General features: G+C 47.5%; 2 protein-coding genes across 4 annotated transcripts; both read left to right on the top strand.

Moving 5' to 3' along the window:
- The first annotated feature begins 689 nt into the window (after window positions 1-689).
- il20ra (interleukin 20 receptor, alpha) lies at window positions 690-10,774 on the top strand. Of its 2 annotated transcripts, XM_035528765.1 has the most exons (8): window positions 690-989; window positions 4,586-4,702; window positions 5,665-5,800; window positions 6,238-6,446; window positions 7,475-7,650; window positions 8,296-8,440; window positions 9,168-9,307; window positions 9,829-10,774. In XM_035528765.1, the coding sequence occupies exons 1-8, from the start codon at window positions 893-895 to the stop codon at window positions 10,540-10,542; spliced, it is 1,734 nt and encodes a 577-aa protein (XP_035384658.1). In that variant the 5' UTR covers window positions 690-892; the 3' UTR covers window positions 10,543-10,774. The 2 variants fall into 2 exon arrangements, with proteins under 2 accessions (XP_035384658.1, XP_035384657.1); XM_035528764.1 differs by lacking the exon at window positions 690-989 and having other exon boundaries at window positions 2,223-4,702.
- Window positions 10,775-11,473: 699 nt separating this feature from the next.
- On the top strand, window positions 11,474-18,304 carry cfap206 (cilia and flagella associated protein 206). 2 transcript variants are annotated; one of them, XM_027031037.2, is made up of 12 exons: window positions 11,474-11,716; window positions 12,983-13,066; window positions 13,478-13,568; window positions 13,791-13,979; window positions 14,777-14,935; window positions 15,240-15,445; window positions 15,789-15,908; window positions 16,136-16,319; window positions 16,564-16,704; window positions 16,861-17,054; window positions 17,138-17,281; window positions 17,639-18,304. In XM_027031037.2, exons 1-12 carry the CDS (start codon window positions 11,609-11,611, stop codon window positions 17,864-17,866), a joined length of 1,848 nt encoding a protein of 615 aa, XP_026886838.2. In that variant the 5' UTR covers window positions 11,474-11,608; the 3' UTR covers window positions 17,867-18,304. The 2 variants fall into 2 exon arrangements, with proteins under 2 accessions (XP_026886838.2, XP_035385265.1); XM_035529372.1 differs by lacking the exon at window positions 11,474-11,716 and adding an exon at window positions 12,673-12,761.
- Window positions 18,305-18,311: the final 7 nt, after the last annotated feature.

The following is an 18,311-nucleotide window of genomic DNA, read 5'->3' on the forward strand; positions in this document are numbered from 1 at the left end:
GGGAACATCACAGTCTGGTTTGGGAACAGCACCAAGCATGACAGACAAGCACTTCAGAGGGTGGTACGTTCAGCAGAGTGCATCACTCATAGGGAACTTCCTGACCTGCAGAGCATCTATTACAAGCGGTGCCAGACCAAGGTCAGGAGGATTGTGAAGGACCCCACCCATCCCAACAACAGGCTCTTCTCTGTTGAGGTCAGGGAAGCGCTTTCGCTCCCTGAAGACCAAGACAGAGAGACTCAAGAGGAGCTTCTTCCCACAGGCCATTCGGGCCCTGAATCAGGGCAACTGATAAACTGTGGGAACCACCACCACCACGTGACTGTAAATCTGTAAATTTGTAAACTGGAATTGTACTTTGTATACATACATATATATCCATATATACATTGTACATTGTGTATATAGACATATTATACATATACTGTACATACATTGTTATATATTTTTTCTATTTTTGTATATATATATTTCTTTATGCACCCCTGTTTCTTTCCTCAGTTTGGACAGAGCACTTAAACCATTTCACTGTGAGTTATACCGTGTATGACTGTGTACATGACCAAACTTGAACTTGAACTTGAACAGATGTTGAGGGCAGCTCCAAAGACCTCGGAATCCCACAAGGAAATGGGAATCAGGAAGAGGCCACAAGGAAAGCAGCTACAGACAAATCCGTACAAAGACCGAGACATTTCTGAGAAGTCGGCTGAATGGGAAAAACAAGATCCGGGCAGTTATCAGAAACCCTGTTGGCATCAAGACAAGGAAACTTCTCACAATTCATCCCAAATCCAGCACTCTGAGACTGAACGCTAAGGGGGAGGAGGGGACCAGCATCAGAGCCACTATCCAGGATGAAACAACCACAGTCCAGGAGTACACCGGGATGACGGCCCCGAGGGACGGAGCGCTTAGTGAGAACCTCAGCGAGCAGGAACCCGAGGAGGAACAGGAGCCATCATGGAAGGAAGAACCCCTATATGGTATGTATCACAGGCAGGTAGTGGATGTGGCTGATAGCAGGCAGAGCGTACAGGGAACTCCATAACCAAGTGGCTGATATGGTGTACAGAAACATCTGTGCTGGAAGTTCAAAGGTCAAAGTGGGACACACCTCTGAAGGTGTTGGGAATGACCGAGCTACGATCCTGTGGGACTTCCAGATAAGATGGCAACAGCTAACCAACCAGACAGTGGATAAGCATCAGAAAAGGGCCGTTGTGACAGCTGTAGCAAACCCGAGTGACACCAACAACGTGAACAAGGAACACGGAAAGTTCCAGAAACACCCGGGGCTGACAGAAGAGCTGGGAAAGATGTGGAAGGTGAAGGCAGCTGTGGTTCCCGTGGTAACTGGAGCACTAAAACACTAACCCCCCAAACCGGCAGAACGACTTCAGAACAACATCCGAGATCTCCGGCCAGAAGAGTGCAGATCCTACACTGGACCGTCAAGCCCCGCAATGTCTGGTAAAGAACCAAAGTTTGAAGGAAAAGAGACCGTCCGGAGTGCAGAATGTTTTAGTGAGAGAGAGAGAGAGAGAGAGAGAGAGACAGACAGACAGACAGACAGACAGAAACAGGATGTTTCAGACAGAGGGCCTTTATCAGCTGTGCAAGCAAAGTGCATCTGAGTTTTTAGGATGAGGAACCCACTGATAAGTCAATATTTAAAACGTCACTTATTAATTTAACCAAAACAATTCATTTCAATATTTCCCTCCTTCTGCGTGTTTTTTCTACCTGTGTGTGTTATGCGTAGACTTTATATGTATACAGTCTACCGTATTATACGGTTTGTCTGCAGGTCGCGTCGATTCAAATTCCACCTAATAGCTAAAGGTTTATGAAAACAAGAGATCTGTGATTTGAGCTTTGTATAATTGTTGGATTTTTCTTTTATATATTTGCTGTGTGAATTTGAATGGATTTTGTTTTATGGGTAGGTTCTTTCTCTCTCTCTCTCTCCCTCTCTCTCTCGCTCTCTCTCTCTCTCTCTCTCTCTCTCTCTCCCTCTCTCTCTCTCTCTCTCGCCCGCTCTCTCTCTCTCGCTCTCTCTCTCTCTCGCTCTCTCTCTTTCTCTCTCTCTCTCGCTCTCTCTCCCTCTCTCTCCCTCTCTCTCTCTCTCTCTCTCTCACACACACACACACACACACACACACACACACACACACACACACACAACAAAGACAGACAGAGCTGGTGCTTTTGTATGGTTTTTTTAATGTCATCACAAGTATTGAGTATGTTTCCGCATTCACAAGTTTCCTTTGAAGTCGTTAGTTTCTCAAGCGTGGGTGTCGTCTGTCCTGTTTTAGAAAGGTATAGCCTGCTCAAATGTTCTTTAACCCCCTCATATAAGCATGCATCACGCATTATTAGTTTAAAATTGTCGATAGTTATCATTCATTCTTATCCATCTCATCCAACCGAGCCATCTAATGTCTCCTAATTAACAATATACTGAAGCAGGGCACTGTGATTTGGGGAAGGTACCGCTGAGATCTCTGTTTTGGAGAATGTTGCTTAAGTAATTTCAACTTAAAGGTAAAGAAAATACACAATTTGGGTGTCTGATACAGTTGTCCAAAATAAACTCCCATTCAGAGCGCTATAAGTCGTGGCCTATATGTAGGGCTAAAGCTAGACGGTGTGGTCACTGTGGTAACGCCAGTTCAATTTGTTATCAGTTTGTTGTTTTGAATATTTTCACATTCCATGATCATATCATATTTTTATGTTGGCCAGCACAATGCTGTGTCGAGGTAGCAGATAGATCATATAATATTGTAACTTGAGAGACCAGAGACCCACAGTTTCGTCTTATGTGTCTTTTGACTGTGTCTGATTCAGTTATTATGTTTAATAGATGTACACCCAAGGCTTATGTTAAGTACTTCTGGGGTTTTGTTTTCTGCGCTTTGTGCCACTGAATGCAGGCACAAAGTTCAGGAGGTGATAGCATGCTCTGAGCTGATACCTCATCCCTGCTCGCTTGCTCTCTCTCTCTCTCCTTCTCGCTCCTGCGTTGGTAGACTGGGCACCTGACGCCGAGTAACAGACATAGAGATACTCCGTGCGGACAAACCAGCACCGAGAATTTAAAGATCGATACAGAGTCCTGAACCTTCATCGCCAAGCTTCTAACTCTGAGACTCTGTAATAGACACCAGTAAAAATGGCTGATGTTGGGCTTTTTTTTTTGCTGTATTCATTAGCTGAGCGTTACGTAGCGAAGGCTGTATACGAATACAATAAAAATCAATCAGTCTGATGGGTTTATCGGTTCCTTGATAAAATTGACACTTCACATCATACCGCAGTAAAAGCTTTTTAATTGGAATGACTTCCAACAGAAAATATAAAAGTTGTCCCTGTATGTCAACAAAGACAAAATCGAATTATTTTTGTTCAAAGATAGCCATTGTTGTGTTACGACCGGCTACCTCACAGTCTGAGATTTTTGACATGGATCACCTGTTTAAGCCGTTTTATACGTACTTTGTGTCTGGACACACATAGGATAATAAATGTTGACGCTGAACTGAGCTTTTGCTACTCTTATCAGGAAAGGCCTTCTCTTTTGTTCATTTTTAAGATAACCTCTGGGGAAAGGGAAAAAACGCTCCTTCGTCACCGTGACAGAGTGGGCTTTAAAAGTCCGAGTTTGAGGAAGCAGCGTGGTTAAATATTTGTAAAGAATTAACGGACCGTCGAAAGCGTGGGAAACAAAGGCTCTTTCAGCTGGGGACAGAATCAGAAACCATTACAGTGCAAATACATTAAGTACAGTGGGGAATGACTGAGGACGAAGATCACTATAACCGTGCTGCTTGTTTGCAGCGGTGAAGTGGAAACACGGCTTTCTGAGAGGGAAAATAATGGGCATGAAGGGGTGAGGGACAGGATGTTTACGTGCATGCTTCACATGCTGTTCATTTTTCTGTGACGTGTCCTGTGAATCATGACCCCAAACAGAGAACAAGGATGTACGACGCATCCCAGTATTCCTGTCCCTCCGCATTCCTGCTCATCCCAGCAGTCCTGTACCTCCGCATGCTTGCACAATCCCACGTATTTATTCACATTTTTCCACTACACATTACCTCCATCTAAGTGCCGCATAGTGCGTTAAAGCAACACTAAGGTTTTGATATTTCGTTATTTATCCGTACAGTTTTTGTGCCTCGTATTCTCTGTCTTATTCTATAGGACATACAATCTACTCTTTACAGCGACGCAAATCTTTCCTTAGCCGTTTCCAAATGACATTTGTGTATCCGTTACAGGACCAGACATAATTTGCGGACGGAAAATTCTTTTAGGTGCAAGCGTCTCTTGACGTTGTGAAACCTTCATTTCTTTTTAAAAAAAGAAAAAAAAACCCTACGGTTCCCCGTTTTGAAGTCTCAGGCAAAGAAGCTCCTCCTTGCGCCTGCCCACGCGTAAAGCAGCTATTGCGCCTTTCGGATGTGCGCCTTTGACGCGGCACCAGAGAAAGCGCGTCTCCCCACAGCCTCTCCGTTCCTGAAAGTGAACGCCATATACCGAGAAGGTTATCGTTTTCTCTTTTCGGGAGCACGGAGAGAATCGACTGACAGCACGGCAGGATGTCGCCGATTTCTGACCTTCACTCCAGCGATGATATCTAACCTCTTGGTGACAGCTCTCTGGCTGGCTCTGCAACCACCTACAGGTCGGTGTATATAATCATAGTATCATAGTAGGTTTTTGCATACACGCTTGAATCACATTTCATTTCTGCATCGCCTTTAAAGTTACATCTCATGCGTGTGCTAAACTGTAGGTTGTTTGGCCGGGGTTCAAACAAACGCGCCACGTTTTGCAAACGAGTAACATGATCGATTAATTATCCCAGCACACGCCAGAGGTGTTTACAAGACGATGGTGAAAACTGTTCTGTTCTGTGAAAACTGTGTTCTCACTCTCTCTCTCAGACACACACACACACACACACACACACACATACACCTGCGCAAATTCGACCACAAAACCAATATTCCAAAGAGCTCATTATTTTCTTATGTCGTATCAAATCCATAATGAAATTAAGATCACTGCGGTTTTATTTCTCACTGCCTCGCACAGCGTTTAGCCGGAGAAACGCAAGAAACCGACGTAAGATCATCGGGTCGCGGTCTGGACAAATCGGTGTTCCGAAAAACGTGTCGTCTGATTCTCAGATATCGACTTTTCACTGTCCTTCTTTCAAATCCTTCCCCTGAATGAAAGCAGAAATCCTTTACCGTAATACGAGCATTTTGTGACGATCGGTTCGAAGTCGTTTAAACGTACCCGAATTAAAACGAAAGTAATAATGTAACGTTTCCTTAAGTTTCTGATTGAATTTGCTTGGGCCATTATTAACTAAGGGATGATTGTGTGTGTGTGTGTGTGTGTGTGTGTATATATATATATATATATATATATATTTATTTATTTATACACACACACACACACACACACACACACACAAGTAAATCATAAAGTGCTCTGTTGCTGGTTTTATCATGTAACTTGAAATGTCTTAATAATAATAATAATAATAGTAGTAGTAGTAATAATGTGTTACATGAAACTCCATGTATTTTTTAATTAAGTGACTTTTATTTTGCTGGCTGTCTGTACCCCCTACAGCGTGGGCCGAAGGTTCCGTGGTGGCGGGACCACGCGATGTCCATTTTCACTCTGTGAACCTCTGGAACAGACTGCGCTGGACCCGAGCACAGGGGTCTCTATCCAAGAGCACCACCTACACCGTCGAGTATGCCCTGTGAGTGTGACGGCCCCAGAGCCCACGAGGAGCTCGACACGGAGCCCCGGTCCGTGGTCCAAGCCCCCCGTGCGCTTCATTCCAGGGAGGGTTTTTCCCACACCGCTAGAGAGGGATTTTTCGTACAACAGAACCCCAGTCAGACGAGTCAAACTGAGAAGAAGCGAGCGTGGGCAAGGATTACAAAGGCATGGGGATTAAAATGCTTGGGGTGCCATTTTTGACAAAGCCATGGTGCACGTATGTTCGTTAGAGGGCTACAGCTGGAAGAGTGAGCTCAGCTTTTTTTTTAAAAGGCTTTAATTCATGGAGGGTCTAATAAATGGGTTCTGTGGGTTCTGTTAGACTACATACGTTTAGTAAGTATGCCAGATACGTGGTGTATCTTTGGTGCCTTGCTGTGTATCTTTTTTCGACCTTCCGCGTGGTTGCCGTAGCTACGGAGACGCAGTGGAGGTGGGCAGCAGCGTGCAGGTGGTCTGGAATGCAGTTGAGCAGTGCACCGATATCACCCAGATGGAGTGTGACCTGACGGAGCAGACCCACGACATGGAGGAGGCCTACTACGGCAGAGTGAGGGTCAGCGGGCCCAACGGCTCCTCGGACTGGACTGAGACCGATGGCAGGTTCCGGCCCATGTCTGAGAGTGAGTTCAGTTTGAGGATGGATGGATGGGTGGATGGATGGATGGATGGATGGGTGGATGAGTCACTTCATTAAGTACAATTGTCTTTTAGCTGTACTTTACATGTGTCCAGTTTTTTCTGTGTGCATGGTGTCAGCTACCCCAATCTCACCCCAGTCTCACCCCTGTCTCACCCCAGGCTCAACATTGTCTCACCCCAGTCTCCAACAAGTCTGTCATTTTGCATTTGTACTGCAGGATAATAATAACAATTAGTTATTTTCCTCCAAGGTGTGTCTTTATCTAGACAGGATTAAGGACACTTTACAATGATTGCTCTATTTGCACAGTTTTCCTGACTAGATGAACATGTGATCACTCAAGGAAACAAATGAAACACCATTTGCTATAGCACAGCCGTGAACCTTGACCATCAGTTGCCAGGAGATTTACAGGAGGCAATTTGACCCTTGAGATCAATAAACCCACCAGAGGTGTAAAACCAGGAGTTTAAGTTAACCACATTCAACCCCCTAGAATTACAGTGTCAGAAAAATGATTTCTTATTATATATACATGAGTCTTAAACTTTTTAGTTTATTGAATGTTACCAAACTAAAAACAGATTAATGTTGGGATAACTTGTTGTTTAATCAGTTCATGATTTTAAGGCCGTTCCAATTCTTACTATTTCATGTTAAAACAACAGTCATTTTTACAGTAAGAGGATTTATTTAACACCACTACATTTACTGTAAATCATTAATCATATTAATTATGTAATCAGGAAAGTTTTTTTTCTATTTTGTCGGACATAAATGACCTAAACGTTGACCAATATTGTCTCATTCAGTGTTACGCTCTGTGGTGTGTCTCATTCAGTGTTACGCTCTGTGGTGTGTCTCATTCAGTGTTACGCTCTGTGGTGTGTCTCATTCAGTGTTACGCTCTGTGGTGTGTCTCATTCAGTGTTACGCTCTGTGGTATGTGCTACTTATTCCTCTTAAGGGCGCGATCACACCTTTTTCTTGCTTTTCTCACCTCCACAGCGGTCTTGGGCCCCCCTCAAATGGAGGTAACCCTGCGAGAAAACTACCTGCGGGTGCTGCTCAAGGGTCCGTACAGATGGAGGAGCGGGAGGACGAGGGGACGTCAGTCTCTCTGGTCCGTCTTCCCTCACATGGTCTACAACGTGTCCGTCTACAACAACAGGAGCAAGCACAGGGTGCGTGTCTGGTTACGGATACTCAAAAAGACAAAGAGGGAGGGAGGGAGGGAGGGAGGGAGAGAGAGAGGGAGAGAGAGAGAGAGACCGACAGCATGGGTCACGCTAGCCACCTCTCTCGGGTTATTTAACAAAGCTGGCGCGGGTGGTGCTCGCATGATGTTTCTCGGGGCCGAGGTGCAGATCCAGGGTCAGTTTTTAGGGAACGGAACAAATAAAATGCGGGAGGAACCTGACGATAGATCAGCACTTCTGATTTCGAAATGGAAAAACAAATCTGGGTGTGACAGTAATAATACTACTAAGTGGTGTTCGGTGCCATGGCAACATGTAGCAGGCAATGGGGTGAAAAAAAGACTGCAATTTATGCTAGTCTCCTGCATTTGTAAATAAAGGAAATGAATGAATGAATACTTACATAATAACTTGAATTACTTTTTGTAAAAGACTGCAATTTTACACTAAGCGTTTAATTTATCTACTGTAAAAAGGTTATCCATCGTTATTGACTTCCTTTAGTCTGGAACACTTTCCAGATTTTGAGGAAGTAACCTTGTGTTCATCGTCACTTCCTTGGCGTTTTGTTAACTGGGAACCCGCTGCGCTCACCAGACCCTCTTCCTCATCTGAACTGTTTTCTTTCAGCACTTCTTCCTCCTGACTAACGGCTCCCTGACCCTGGGGCCGCTGGACTTCGACACGGGCGTCTGCGTGACGGCGGAGACGCACTCTCTGTCCCGCCACCTGGACAGCCAGCCGACCCTCCCGGCCTGCGTCCACACGCCCAGAGGTGAGGCCCCCCACCCCAGCCCCTGAGCAAACCGCCCGACCGGATGGGAGAGAACCTCCCAAACGCTTTTACGTTCTCTTTCGCTAAGATTTAGAACCGGAGCACCACGCGCGGTTGCTTTGAGTTCCGGGAACGTTATGATCTGGTACAGAAGGTTTTCTTTCCCTCCCCTCCGGCATATTTGTGGTTTTGTGAAGCGGCGTGGCAGGTTTGGGTGAGATTGAAATGAGAAAGTAAGAGAATGAGTGACTCTGCCTCCCCGTTCCATGAGTGATGATAATGAGCGTACGATATACCATACACACACACACACACACACACACACACACACACACACACACACACACACACACACACACACACATACACACACACATACACACGCAAACAAATAACCACACACACACACACACACACACACACATACACACACACACAAATAACCACAAACACACACACACAAATAACCACAAACACACACACACAAATAACCACAAACACACACACACAAATAACCACAAACACACACACAAATAACCACAAACACACACACACACAAATAACCACAAACACACACACACACAAATAACCACAAACACACACACACACAAATAACCACAAACACACACACACACACACACACAAATAACCACACACACACACACACACACAAATAACCACACACACACACCCACACACACTCTAACTGCGCTGTTCTCTTCCCCAGATCCGTTCACCACTCACATGCTGGTGGTTATACTGGGAGGTCTCGTCCCTGCCACCATCTGCCTGTTTGTGCTGGCTGTGGCCGGGGGGTGTGTTTATTACTACATCCACAGCCCACCCGAGAAGCCCCCCCGGAGCACGGTGAGCCTCACGCCACACAGCCTGCCCTCTTGTAGATAAGCAGCCTCCATGCAAAAGGGGGTTTTCTCCCCCCCGAAATCTCATCCTACCCACATTTGTCTTCGGCGTTCTTCCACGATCCCGGTCCGCCAGGTCCGAGATGCTTTCCGGACAGGGACCAACGATGTCACAGCATACGTCGTGTTTTGTGAGCAAAACTGTAATCGGCCTCGGTAGGGCTACACCCACAGACGAACGCCCCATCTTTCAAATGTCTGATCCAGGACCAGTTTTTCACTTACACATGTCAATAGTGGCAGAGAAACACACAGAGGGAACTTGTCCCAGATCAGTTTATGGTCTTTGGAAAGACAAGCCACGCCCTCAAATAGTTTCAGCCCAGATTAAACACACCCCGCTCTAGAGTTCAGGTTCTCCCGAGCACCTGGAATGGCTGTTTGGGTCGGTGTCTGCCGGAATCGCAGGAATTCCGGCTTTGGCTCTTGAGCATTTCTGACGTTCCCTCCCGTTCCTGTTGGCAGGACCTGGTTCACGTCGGGGAGACACGACAGACGTTCCAGCCGGAGAAGCCACTGATCATCAGCCTGCGCCTGGTCACCGCCAGCCTGGGCGCAGGGGATCCCACGCTGGGGTTCCTGGAAACGGAGCACCTGCTGCCGGTGAAGGCCCGTCCGCTCCCCGCGGCCACGCCGGCGCCGGCGGTCAGCGTGACGGGGGAGGCCCGTGGAGGTCCCTACGCATCACAGAACGCGACCCAGGCATCGGGGGGCGAGACAGAGGACGCGACCGAGACCGCCTCGAACGGCGACTCCGGTCCTTGGTGCGACGGCAGTTTCCCAGACGACAGTTACGGGCTGGTCATTGGCACCCTGCTGCAGCAGGACGAACAGGCAGACGGGAGGGCGGAGGATCCCTCGGTGCGCGGGGTCGATCTTTCCATTTTGCAGAGCAGAGCGGGAGAAGGAGGAGGGGAGAAGTGTGAAGGGACAGAGGAGGAGGAGGAGGAGGAGGAAGGAGGGCTAAAATTAGACTGGAACCCCCAAACCGGGGTGCTGAAAATCCCTCAGGTCTGCCCGTTGGGCTTGGAGGATCTCGACGCCTCCGGCGCGGGGGAGGAGAGCCCCGTCTTGACCAGCGTGGTGGTCCGGCAGTGTTCCGAGGAGAGCCGAGAGGATGACGTCTTCGCTGAGATGGAGGAGGTTTGGGGACTACAGATCCAGAGCAGCCTTGAGTGAGCGCAGGAGGACCGGGGGTCTCTAGAGCGTAGACTGGGGTCTGCGAATCACACGACTCCTTGCTCCTACTTCTGATGGTCACTGACTGTTTCTGAAGGATTTGTCTGATCACTGAATGACGCATAATTTTAGAACTGAGCATAACTGGTGTCTTTCTAGCTGTTTTTATTAAATGAAGACTTATATATATGTGTATATATGTGTATATATACTTGAACTAACTATCTATCTATCTATCTATCTATCTATCTATCTATCTATCTATCTATCTATATATGTGTATATATGTGTGTGTGTGTGTGTGTGTGTGTGTGTGTGTGTGTGTGTGTGTGTGTGTGTGTGTGTGTGTGTGTGTGTGTGTTAAGAACTCTTTGCCTGTCTCTTCATGTATAACTACTTATAGGCCAGACGTAAATGAAGGCAATATAAAATGAATATTACTGACAAATCTTGACCATATATATATATATATATATATATATGTATATGTATATATGTATATGTATGTATGAATATTACTGACAAATCTTGACCATATATATATATATATATTATATATATATATGTATATGTATATATGTATATGTATGTATGAATATTACTGACAAATCTTGACCATATATATATATATATATATATATATATATATATATATATATATATATATATATATATATATATATATATATATATATATATATATGTATGTATGTATAACTCTTCATGTATAACTACTTATAGGCCAGACGTAAATGAAGGCAATATAAAATGAATATTACTGACAAATCTTGACCATCTCACTTTGAGTGGCTCATGTATTCACGATACTCGAAACAGAAATAAAAATGAAATATTTTTGTGTAAGAATTTGGCTCCCTCTTGTGGTCGCGTTGAGAACTGCCGCAGATCGCCTTGTTTCTGCCTCTCCATGGCAACCCCGTGACTTGCGACCAACGGTAGCGAGGCATTTTAAACTGTAGTTTAACTGGTTTAAACTGGTTTATACTGGTTTTAAACTGATTTATACTACCAAGGTTTCACTCGCAGACATCACGATAACCGCGACATGTCTCGAGTTCAAGCTGAAAGCGTCATTAAAACTATAATACGTGAGATCGCGCAGCAGTGTGCGAGTAAAGGACAGTCGGTGTCGGAAACGCTCGCTGCGTTCATGGTGAGAGCTTCTCACTCTCTCTGTCTCTCTCTCTCACTCACTCTCTCTCTCTCTCTCTCTCTCTCTGTCTCTCTCTCTCACTCACTCTCTCTCTCTCTCTCTCTCTCTCTCTCTCTGTCTCTCTCTCTCACTCACTCTCTCTCTCTCTCTCTCTCTCTCTCTCTCTCTCTCTGTCTCTCTCTCTCACTCACTCTCTCTCTCTCTCTCTCTCTCTCTCTCTCTCTGTCTCTCTCTCTCACTCACTCTCTCTCTCTCTCTCTCTCTCTCTCTCTCTCTGTCTCTCTCTCTCACTCTCTCTCTCTCTCTCTCTCTCTCTCTCTCTCTCTGTCTCTCTCTCTCACTCACTCTCTCTCTCTCTCTCTGTCTCTCTCTCTCACTCACTCTCTGTCTCTCTCTCTCTCTCTCTCTGTCTCTCTCTCTCTCTGTCTCTCTCTCTCTCTCTCTCTCACTCACTCTCTCTCTCTCTCTCTCTCTCTCTCTCTGTCTCTGTCTCTCTCTCTCTCTCTCACTGTCTCTCTCTCACTGTCTCTCTGTCTCTCTCTCTCTCTCTCTCTCACTCACTCTCTCTCTCTCTCTGTCTCTCTCTCTGTCTCTGTCTCTCTCTCTCTCTCACTGTCTCTCTCTTTCTCTCTCTCTCTCTGTCTCTCTCTCTCTCTCTCACTCACTCTCTCTCTGTCTCTCACTCTCTCTCTCTCTCTCTCTCTCTCTCTCTCTCTGTCTCTCTCTCTCTCTCTCTGTCTCTCTCTCTCTCACTCACTCTCTCTCTCTCTCTCTCTCTGTCTCTCTCTCTGTCTCTGTCTCTCTCTCTCTCTCTCACTCACTCTCTCTCTCTCTGTCTCTCTCTCTGTCTCTGTCTCTCTCTCTCTCTCTCTCTCTCTCTCACTCTCTCTCTCTCTCTGTCTCTCTCTCTCTCTCTCTCTCTCTCTCTCTCTCTCTCTCTCTCTCTCAATTAACTTTTTTTTTCAATTCAAGGTAGCTTGGCATTTACATTTATGTATCAGGTACAATTTTGCCAAAGCATCGGGTTTAAGTGTGGAAATAACAGGTGTGAAAGATGTTTTCTTGTCCGTTTTTGACAATTAGACTATTTTATAAAAATCATTTTATTTTTCCGCTTTATGAAATCGGTCACCCAAGAGTCGCCGCTGGTCCGTGCGTGAAGTCGCTACCGATACGCTGATGGATTTTTAATTCACTTTATTTTTGATACACGGTCATTGTTCTCCGTCCACGTTTTGGTTACCGCTTCTTTCCTTCTTTTTTCAGGTGAAATGTGTCGTATTGGACCCCAGGAATCATTTTAACGTCGACAGGACACTTACCAAGCAAGATATCCAGAAACTCATCGAGGTATTTGATCTGCGGTGGGGATAACGCGATCATATTTGCCTTGTCAGTGTTCGACTATCACAGGTTAAATCGCATTAAATCGCATTCAGTTTAAAACATGAAACATTTTGCATCGTGCAAGAACTCATCCATTCTTCTATTGATTTAATCGGATTTGCCTCGGAATTTTATCTTATATTTATGAGTGGTCGTATTCACGTAGCTGCTCCAATGGGGAAAAAAACTTGCTCTTCTGCTCTCAGCTATAGACCAAGAGGAGCCCTGATTGTGTGTGTGTGTGTGTGTGTGTGTGTGTGTGTGTGTGTGTGTGTGTGTTGTGTGTGTGTATGTGTGTGTGTGTGTGTGTGTGTGTGTGTGTGTGTGTGTGTGTGTGTGTGTGTGTGTGTGTGTGTTTTGTTCTTCTGCTCTCAGCTGTGTGTAGACAGGCTACTGGACCAGAGCAGCCCTGCACTGGACACCATCAAAATGCAGATTTACTTTGACATGAATTACACCACGCGACGTAAGTGGGACTGAGCGCCGCGCGCGCAACCATCTGACGCCGAGCCAAGCACCGTCACCACTGATCTGCCTTTGAAAATGTCCAGCAGGAAAATCACAGACAAACCCCTCCACTTAAAACACGCTTTCCAAATCCCCAAATACACACGCTTAAACCCGAATTCAAAGGTGCATTTTCAGTCGCCCGCTCACCAGTTTCCGTTGTGGTCCGTCGCGTGGGCAGGCGAGTTCGCGGAGGAACACCAGAGGGCGCGGAAGACGCGTCTGCAGACCGCCTGCCGCGAGGTCACGGACAGCAGAGCCAAGACCCGCGAGGACCTGGTGGAGCTCTACCGAAAAGTGGTCGGTTACGTCCTGCTGCACTCCGGCGTCGGAGCCGCCTCCAACATCCGTAACGTCCGGGAGGCCACGGGTGAGCACGCAGGGTTGTGCAGTAGAGCCCTTCTGCACTCCGGGCAGGGGGCTGCATGCCTAAATCTAACCGAACGCTTCTTGAAACAATGCGTGTGTACCTGTTCTGTAATATTGTTTTATATTATGGGAATTATTTGAACATGGTCTCATTGTTGTTATATTACTGGGACAGTTTGTTGTTAGAGGAATACAGTCTCCTAATGGCCTGTTGGAGAGTCAGATTTTTCCAGAAACACAGACTCTTATGTTCTTAATCTGTTCTTATGTTCTTAATTTGTTAGTCTTTTTTCTTTGGCTAAAGTTATAGAGCCAGCAAAGTAACCAACAAAAGGCTAAACATGATAGTAGTAAAATGACTTAGCAAAAAAAATGTGTGTTTGTATCTGCGTGTTGTGTGTGCGTGCATGTTGTGTGTGTGTGTGTGTGTGTGTGTGTGTGTGTGTGTGTGTGTGTGTGTGTGTGCGCGTGTGCGTGCATGTTGTGCATGTGTGTGTGCATGCATGCATATTCTCTGTGCGTTTTATGTGTGTTTGCATGTGTGTGTTTTTTGTCTGAGTGTATATGTGTGTGTGTGTGTGTGTGTGTGTGTGTGTGTGTGTGTGTAGCTGCACTGCAGAGTGTATTCCCACAGTCAGACTTGGCCTCCTTCATGTGTGTGTGTGTGTGTGTGTGTGTGTGTGTGTGTGTGTGTGTGTGTGTGTGTGTGTGTAGCTGCGCTGCAGAGTGTGTTCCCACAGTCAGACTTGGCCTCCTTCATGTGTGTGTGTGTGTGTGTGTGTGTGTGTGTGTGTGTAGCTGCGCTGCAGAGTGTGTTCCCACAGTCAGACTTGGCCTCCTTCATGTCTCTGCCAAAACAGAACAAAGAGCAGCAGCTAAACAAACTCAGCGCCGTCGTCACCGGAATCCGTCTCTTCAACAAGGACGGCGAACACGGGGGACAGGACATAGACGACCGTGAGTGACCCCGTGTGTGTGTGGAAGGGCAGAGTGAAAGTTTGCCGTTGTTATTATGAAATAAATGATGCCTTTCCCTGGCATGAACTTGCGCAAAACCGCAGTTGCTCACTAGCACCCCCTGCTGGACAAAACCTCACCGAGCTGCCCCGTTTGGTGCGGCATAGCACACCAGCTCAGACACACCCAATAAGCCTGATCATTCACTGGAGAGCTTAAGGCGCATGACCAGGGAAATGCAATACACATTCTTTACTTGAGAGAAACATTTTATCAGCCAATCTCACCCTGTTAACCCCTGCAGTGCCTGGCGTGCTGAACGACGCTCTGCCCACCATCAGCAGAGACATAGAGGCAGAGCTGAAAGGGACCCAGCAGTTAGCCTGGCAGTACACCGCCCTGCTGGAGAGCCTGTCCGGACCCGACGCCGACCGCGCGGTTCGCCCCGACCTGCTCAGAGAGGCTCTGTACAACGTGCGGCAACATGAAGCCTTCCTCAAACTCCTACTGGTAGTGGAAAATAAATCTATTACTCAGCTCAACACAGAATATGAATTTAGCTGACGCTTTTATCCAAAGCAACTTACAATTATTACTGAGTTCCACTTGAGCAACAGTGCTCAACAGTGGCAGCTTGGCAGTGGGGGGTTTGAACCAGCAACCTTCCGATTACAAGTCAAGTACCTTTTAACTGCTGTGATAATCTAAGCCGCACACAGAGGAGAAACGAGGTGTTTTGTGCCATAAATGCACCAGTAGATGCTGCGGGTACTCAGGCCCCGGCGCCTTGACGGGGGTCGGAGGTCGCGTTTGACCGATTCCTAAGCGGCTTGGTCTCTGTGCACCCCGTCAGGCTGACGTCACCCTGTGCGCGACTCAGGTGGAGGCTTTACAGACAGCGCTCGCGGCGAGGATGAGGCTGCTGAAGACCACCGTCCACTCCAAGTCTGCCGTGCCAACCTCCCAAGTGTTCGTGAGTTCCGCGTTTCCTCTCCCGACGTCTGCCGCCTTGCGTCGCTGAAAAAAGGAAGAGAAAATGCAAACGGAAACTCGATATTTGAGTGCATTATGCGCAACGTGTACTGCCAGACCTTACTGGTGCAGTTATGACTGTGTTTGTTAAGTGGCGTCTATGCGGTACGGTTGCACTTCAAGTCCGTTTATCAAAATCATATCCGCCTCTGCAATCCTTTCCGTCAGCCTCATTTCACGGTGCTGGCCAATCTGTGGGCGGAGCTACAGGAAGAGCTGCTGCTACTGAGCATGCTCAGTGGCCTGGCTTCGAGCCTGAGGCCTTTCCTATCAGCCCAGCCCAGCGAGCTCGAGCGGCTTCTGCAGGGGGTCGTGGTCAAAACGGATCTGGAACGAGCTGAGGAGAGCGCAGGTATGACCAGGCCAGCTCGGGGTGGGGGTGGGCACGCGGATGTAGGAATTCACGGAAAATTCTTTTTGCACGTGCGGAGCAGTTCGGGAGTACTGAACAGTGACCCCCTAGTGTTCGTCTCAGGCTTTACAGCCTGAGGTGGATAAGAAAAACGCTCCATCATGAGACCTGCCTTATTTCAAGTCTTGAATCATTTCTCTTTTGTCTCTCTGTCTGTCTGTCTGTCTGCCTGCCTGCCTGTCAGGGGAGCGGGTCGATCCGGACGAGATGAAGTCCTGCGAGTGGCTTCTGCCCGAGACCACGGCGAACTTCGACAAGCTCCCCCTGCAGTACAGGGGCATGTGCGGACACGCACTCATAGCAAGAGACGGCACGCTGCTGCCAGGTTCATACACTGACGCGTGGTCTCCATTACAGAGGTCGCCCCCTGCCCCCCGGTCACCCACTAGTCGTGTGTTTCTGAGGGCTATAACAGAGGGAGGGAGACCCCCCCAACCCTAGCCTGCATGTTTCTGAGGTTGTGTGTTCCTGCTCGCTTTAGGTAACCCCCGTATCGGCGTCCTAAAACACAAGGAGAAGTTCTACTGCTTCTCTTCCAAACAGGCCGCCCTCCAGTTCGCCTCGGCAGCCGACGAGTGCGTGGAGCTGGTGGCCGAGCAGGTGACGAGATCTCCCGAGTTGATCCAGCTCCTCCGAATGCACCGGCACTTTTCAAGTGTCTCGACGTACGCTCAGGTGACCCCAATAACCCAGGGCGCAGCGCGTCACGACGGCATCGGGGCGTAGCCGTAGTGACCGGTGCGTGTGTGTGTGTTCAGATGCAGTCCGGCGAGACTCTGCTGGTGAAGCCCATCTCCAGAAGCGACAGTAGCACGCAGACGGACACGCACCTCCTGGAGTGCAACGTGGTGAAGTCGTACGAGTGGAACGAGTGGGAGCTACGCAGGCAGGCCATCAGACTGGTGACCTGCTCTTATCTGTAGCGCACACGTAAAAATGGCGGGAAAGACTACAGTGACGTACATACCGTCTCCAGAGGTCCAGAAACATCTCGGTTCCCTGGAAACTCTGTGTACTTCACTATAATGTAAAATATTTCTACATCTTTTACTGCAGTACACTGCAGTTACTCACCTGGAACCTTCTTCTGATTTATTATATGTATTTATGTCTGTGTGTGCCAAAAGCTTTAGAGATCTTTTTTTTATTTAGAATTCAAAACGGTCGCTGTTGTAGCCATTTAGCAATCTAGGGAAGAACGGCTTCAGAACCAGAGGGTGTAAGCCAGGAACTGTTGTTGGGTCGCGCCCTTCTCCCAGGCGAACCTACGCAGGAAAGTGACCCGTTCGATGCAGACGGACCTGAGCCACATGAGGAGGGCCAACAGCACCCAGACGTATCCCCCCAAAGACACGGGGACCCAGACGAAAAGAGAGGGCCAAAGTAACGTCCCCCGCCCTCTGATCTACCTGGCTGGGCTGAGAGGAAAGGATGGCACCAGCACACGCGTGACCAAGGTCGATTTAACCCGAGCTGCGGACCAGTAGCTGCCATGTCCAGTTTAACGTAGCCGTCCTTCGGCCAGTCACGGAGGTCCTTTCTGTCTTTGGGTTAAACGATTGGTCAGTGTGGATTATACATTAAAAATCATTTCACTGCAGGATTCATTTCCGTGAGCGATGTCTGTCTTTCTTTTACATTGGTGTAATTATTGACATATGGGGACCACACCAGGCAACCACACCTGGGTGTCCAAGCCTGAATATAAGGGTCTTCAGAAGCAACACACCTGGGTCTTCAAACCTGAATGTAAGGGCCTTCAGAAGCAACTCACCTGGGTCTCCAACCCTGGTCCATCAGGTGGGAAACGTGTGCTCTGAGCAGCGAACCAATGTGCCGGCTTTCCATAGCAACCACTTTTACGTTCCAGATGTTTTAAGTGCTGAGCTTCTGTTGTGTGTGTGTGTGGGGGGGGGTTTACTCATCTTGTCA

Source organism: Electrophorus electricus, chromosome 8 (assembly GCF_013358815.1).
Source record: "Electrophorus electricus isolate fEleEle1 chromosome 8, fEleEle1.pri, whole genome shotgun sequence".
In the NCBI taxonomy this organism is placed as follows: domain Eukaryota; kingdom Metazoa; phylum Chordata; class Actinopteri; order Gymnotiformes; family Gymnotidae; genus Electrophorus; species Electrophorus electricus.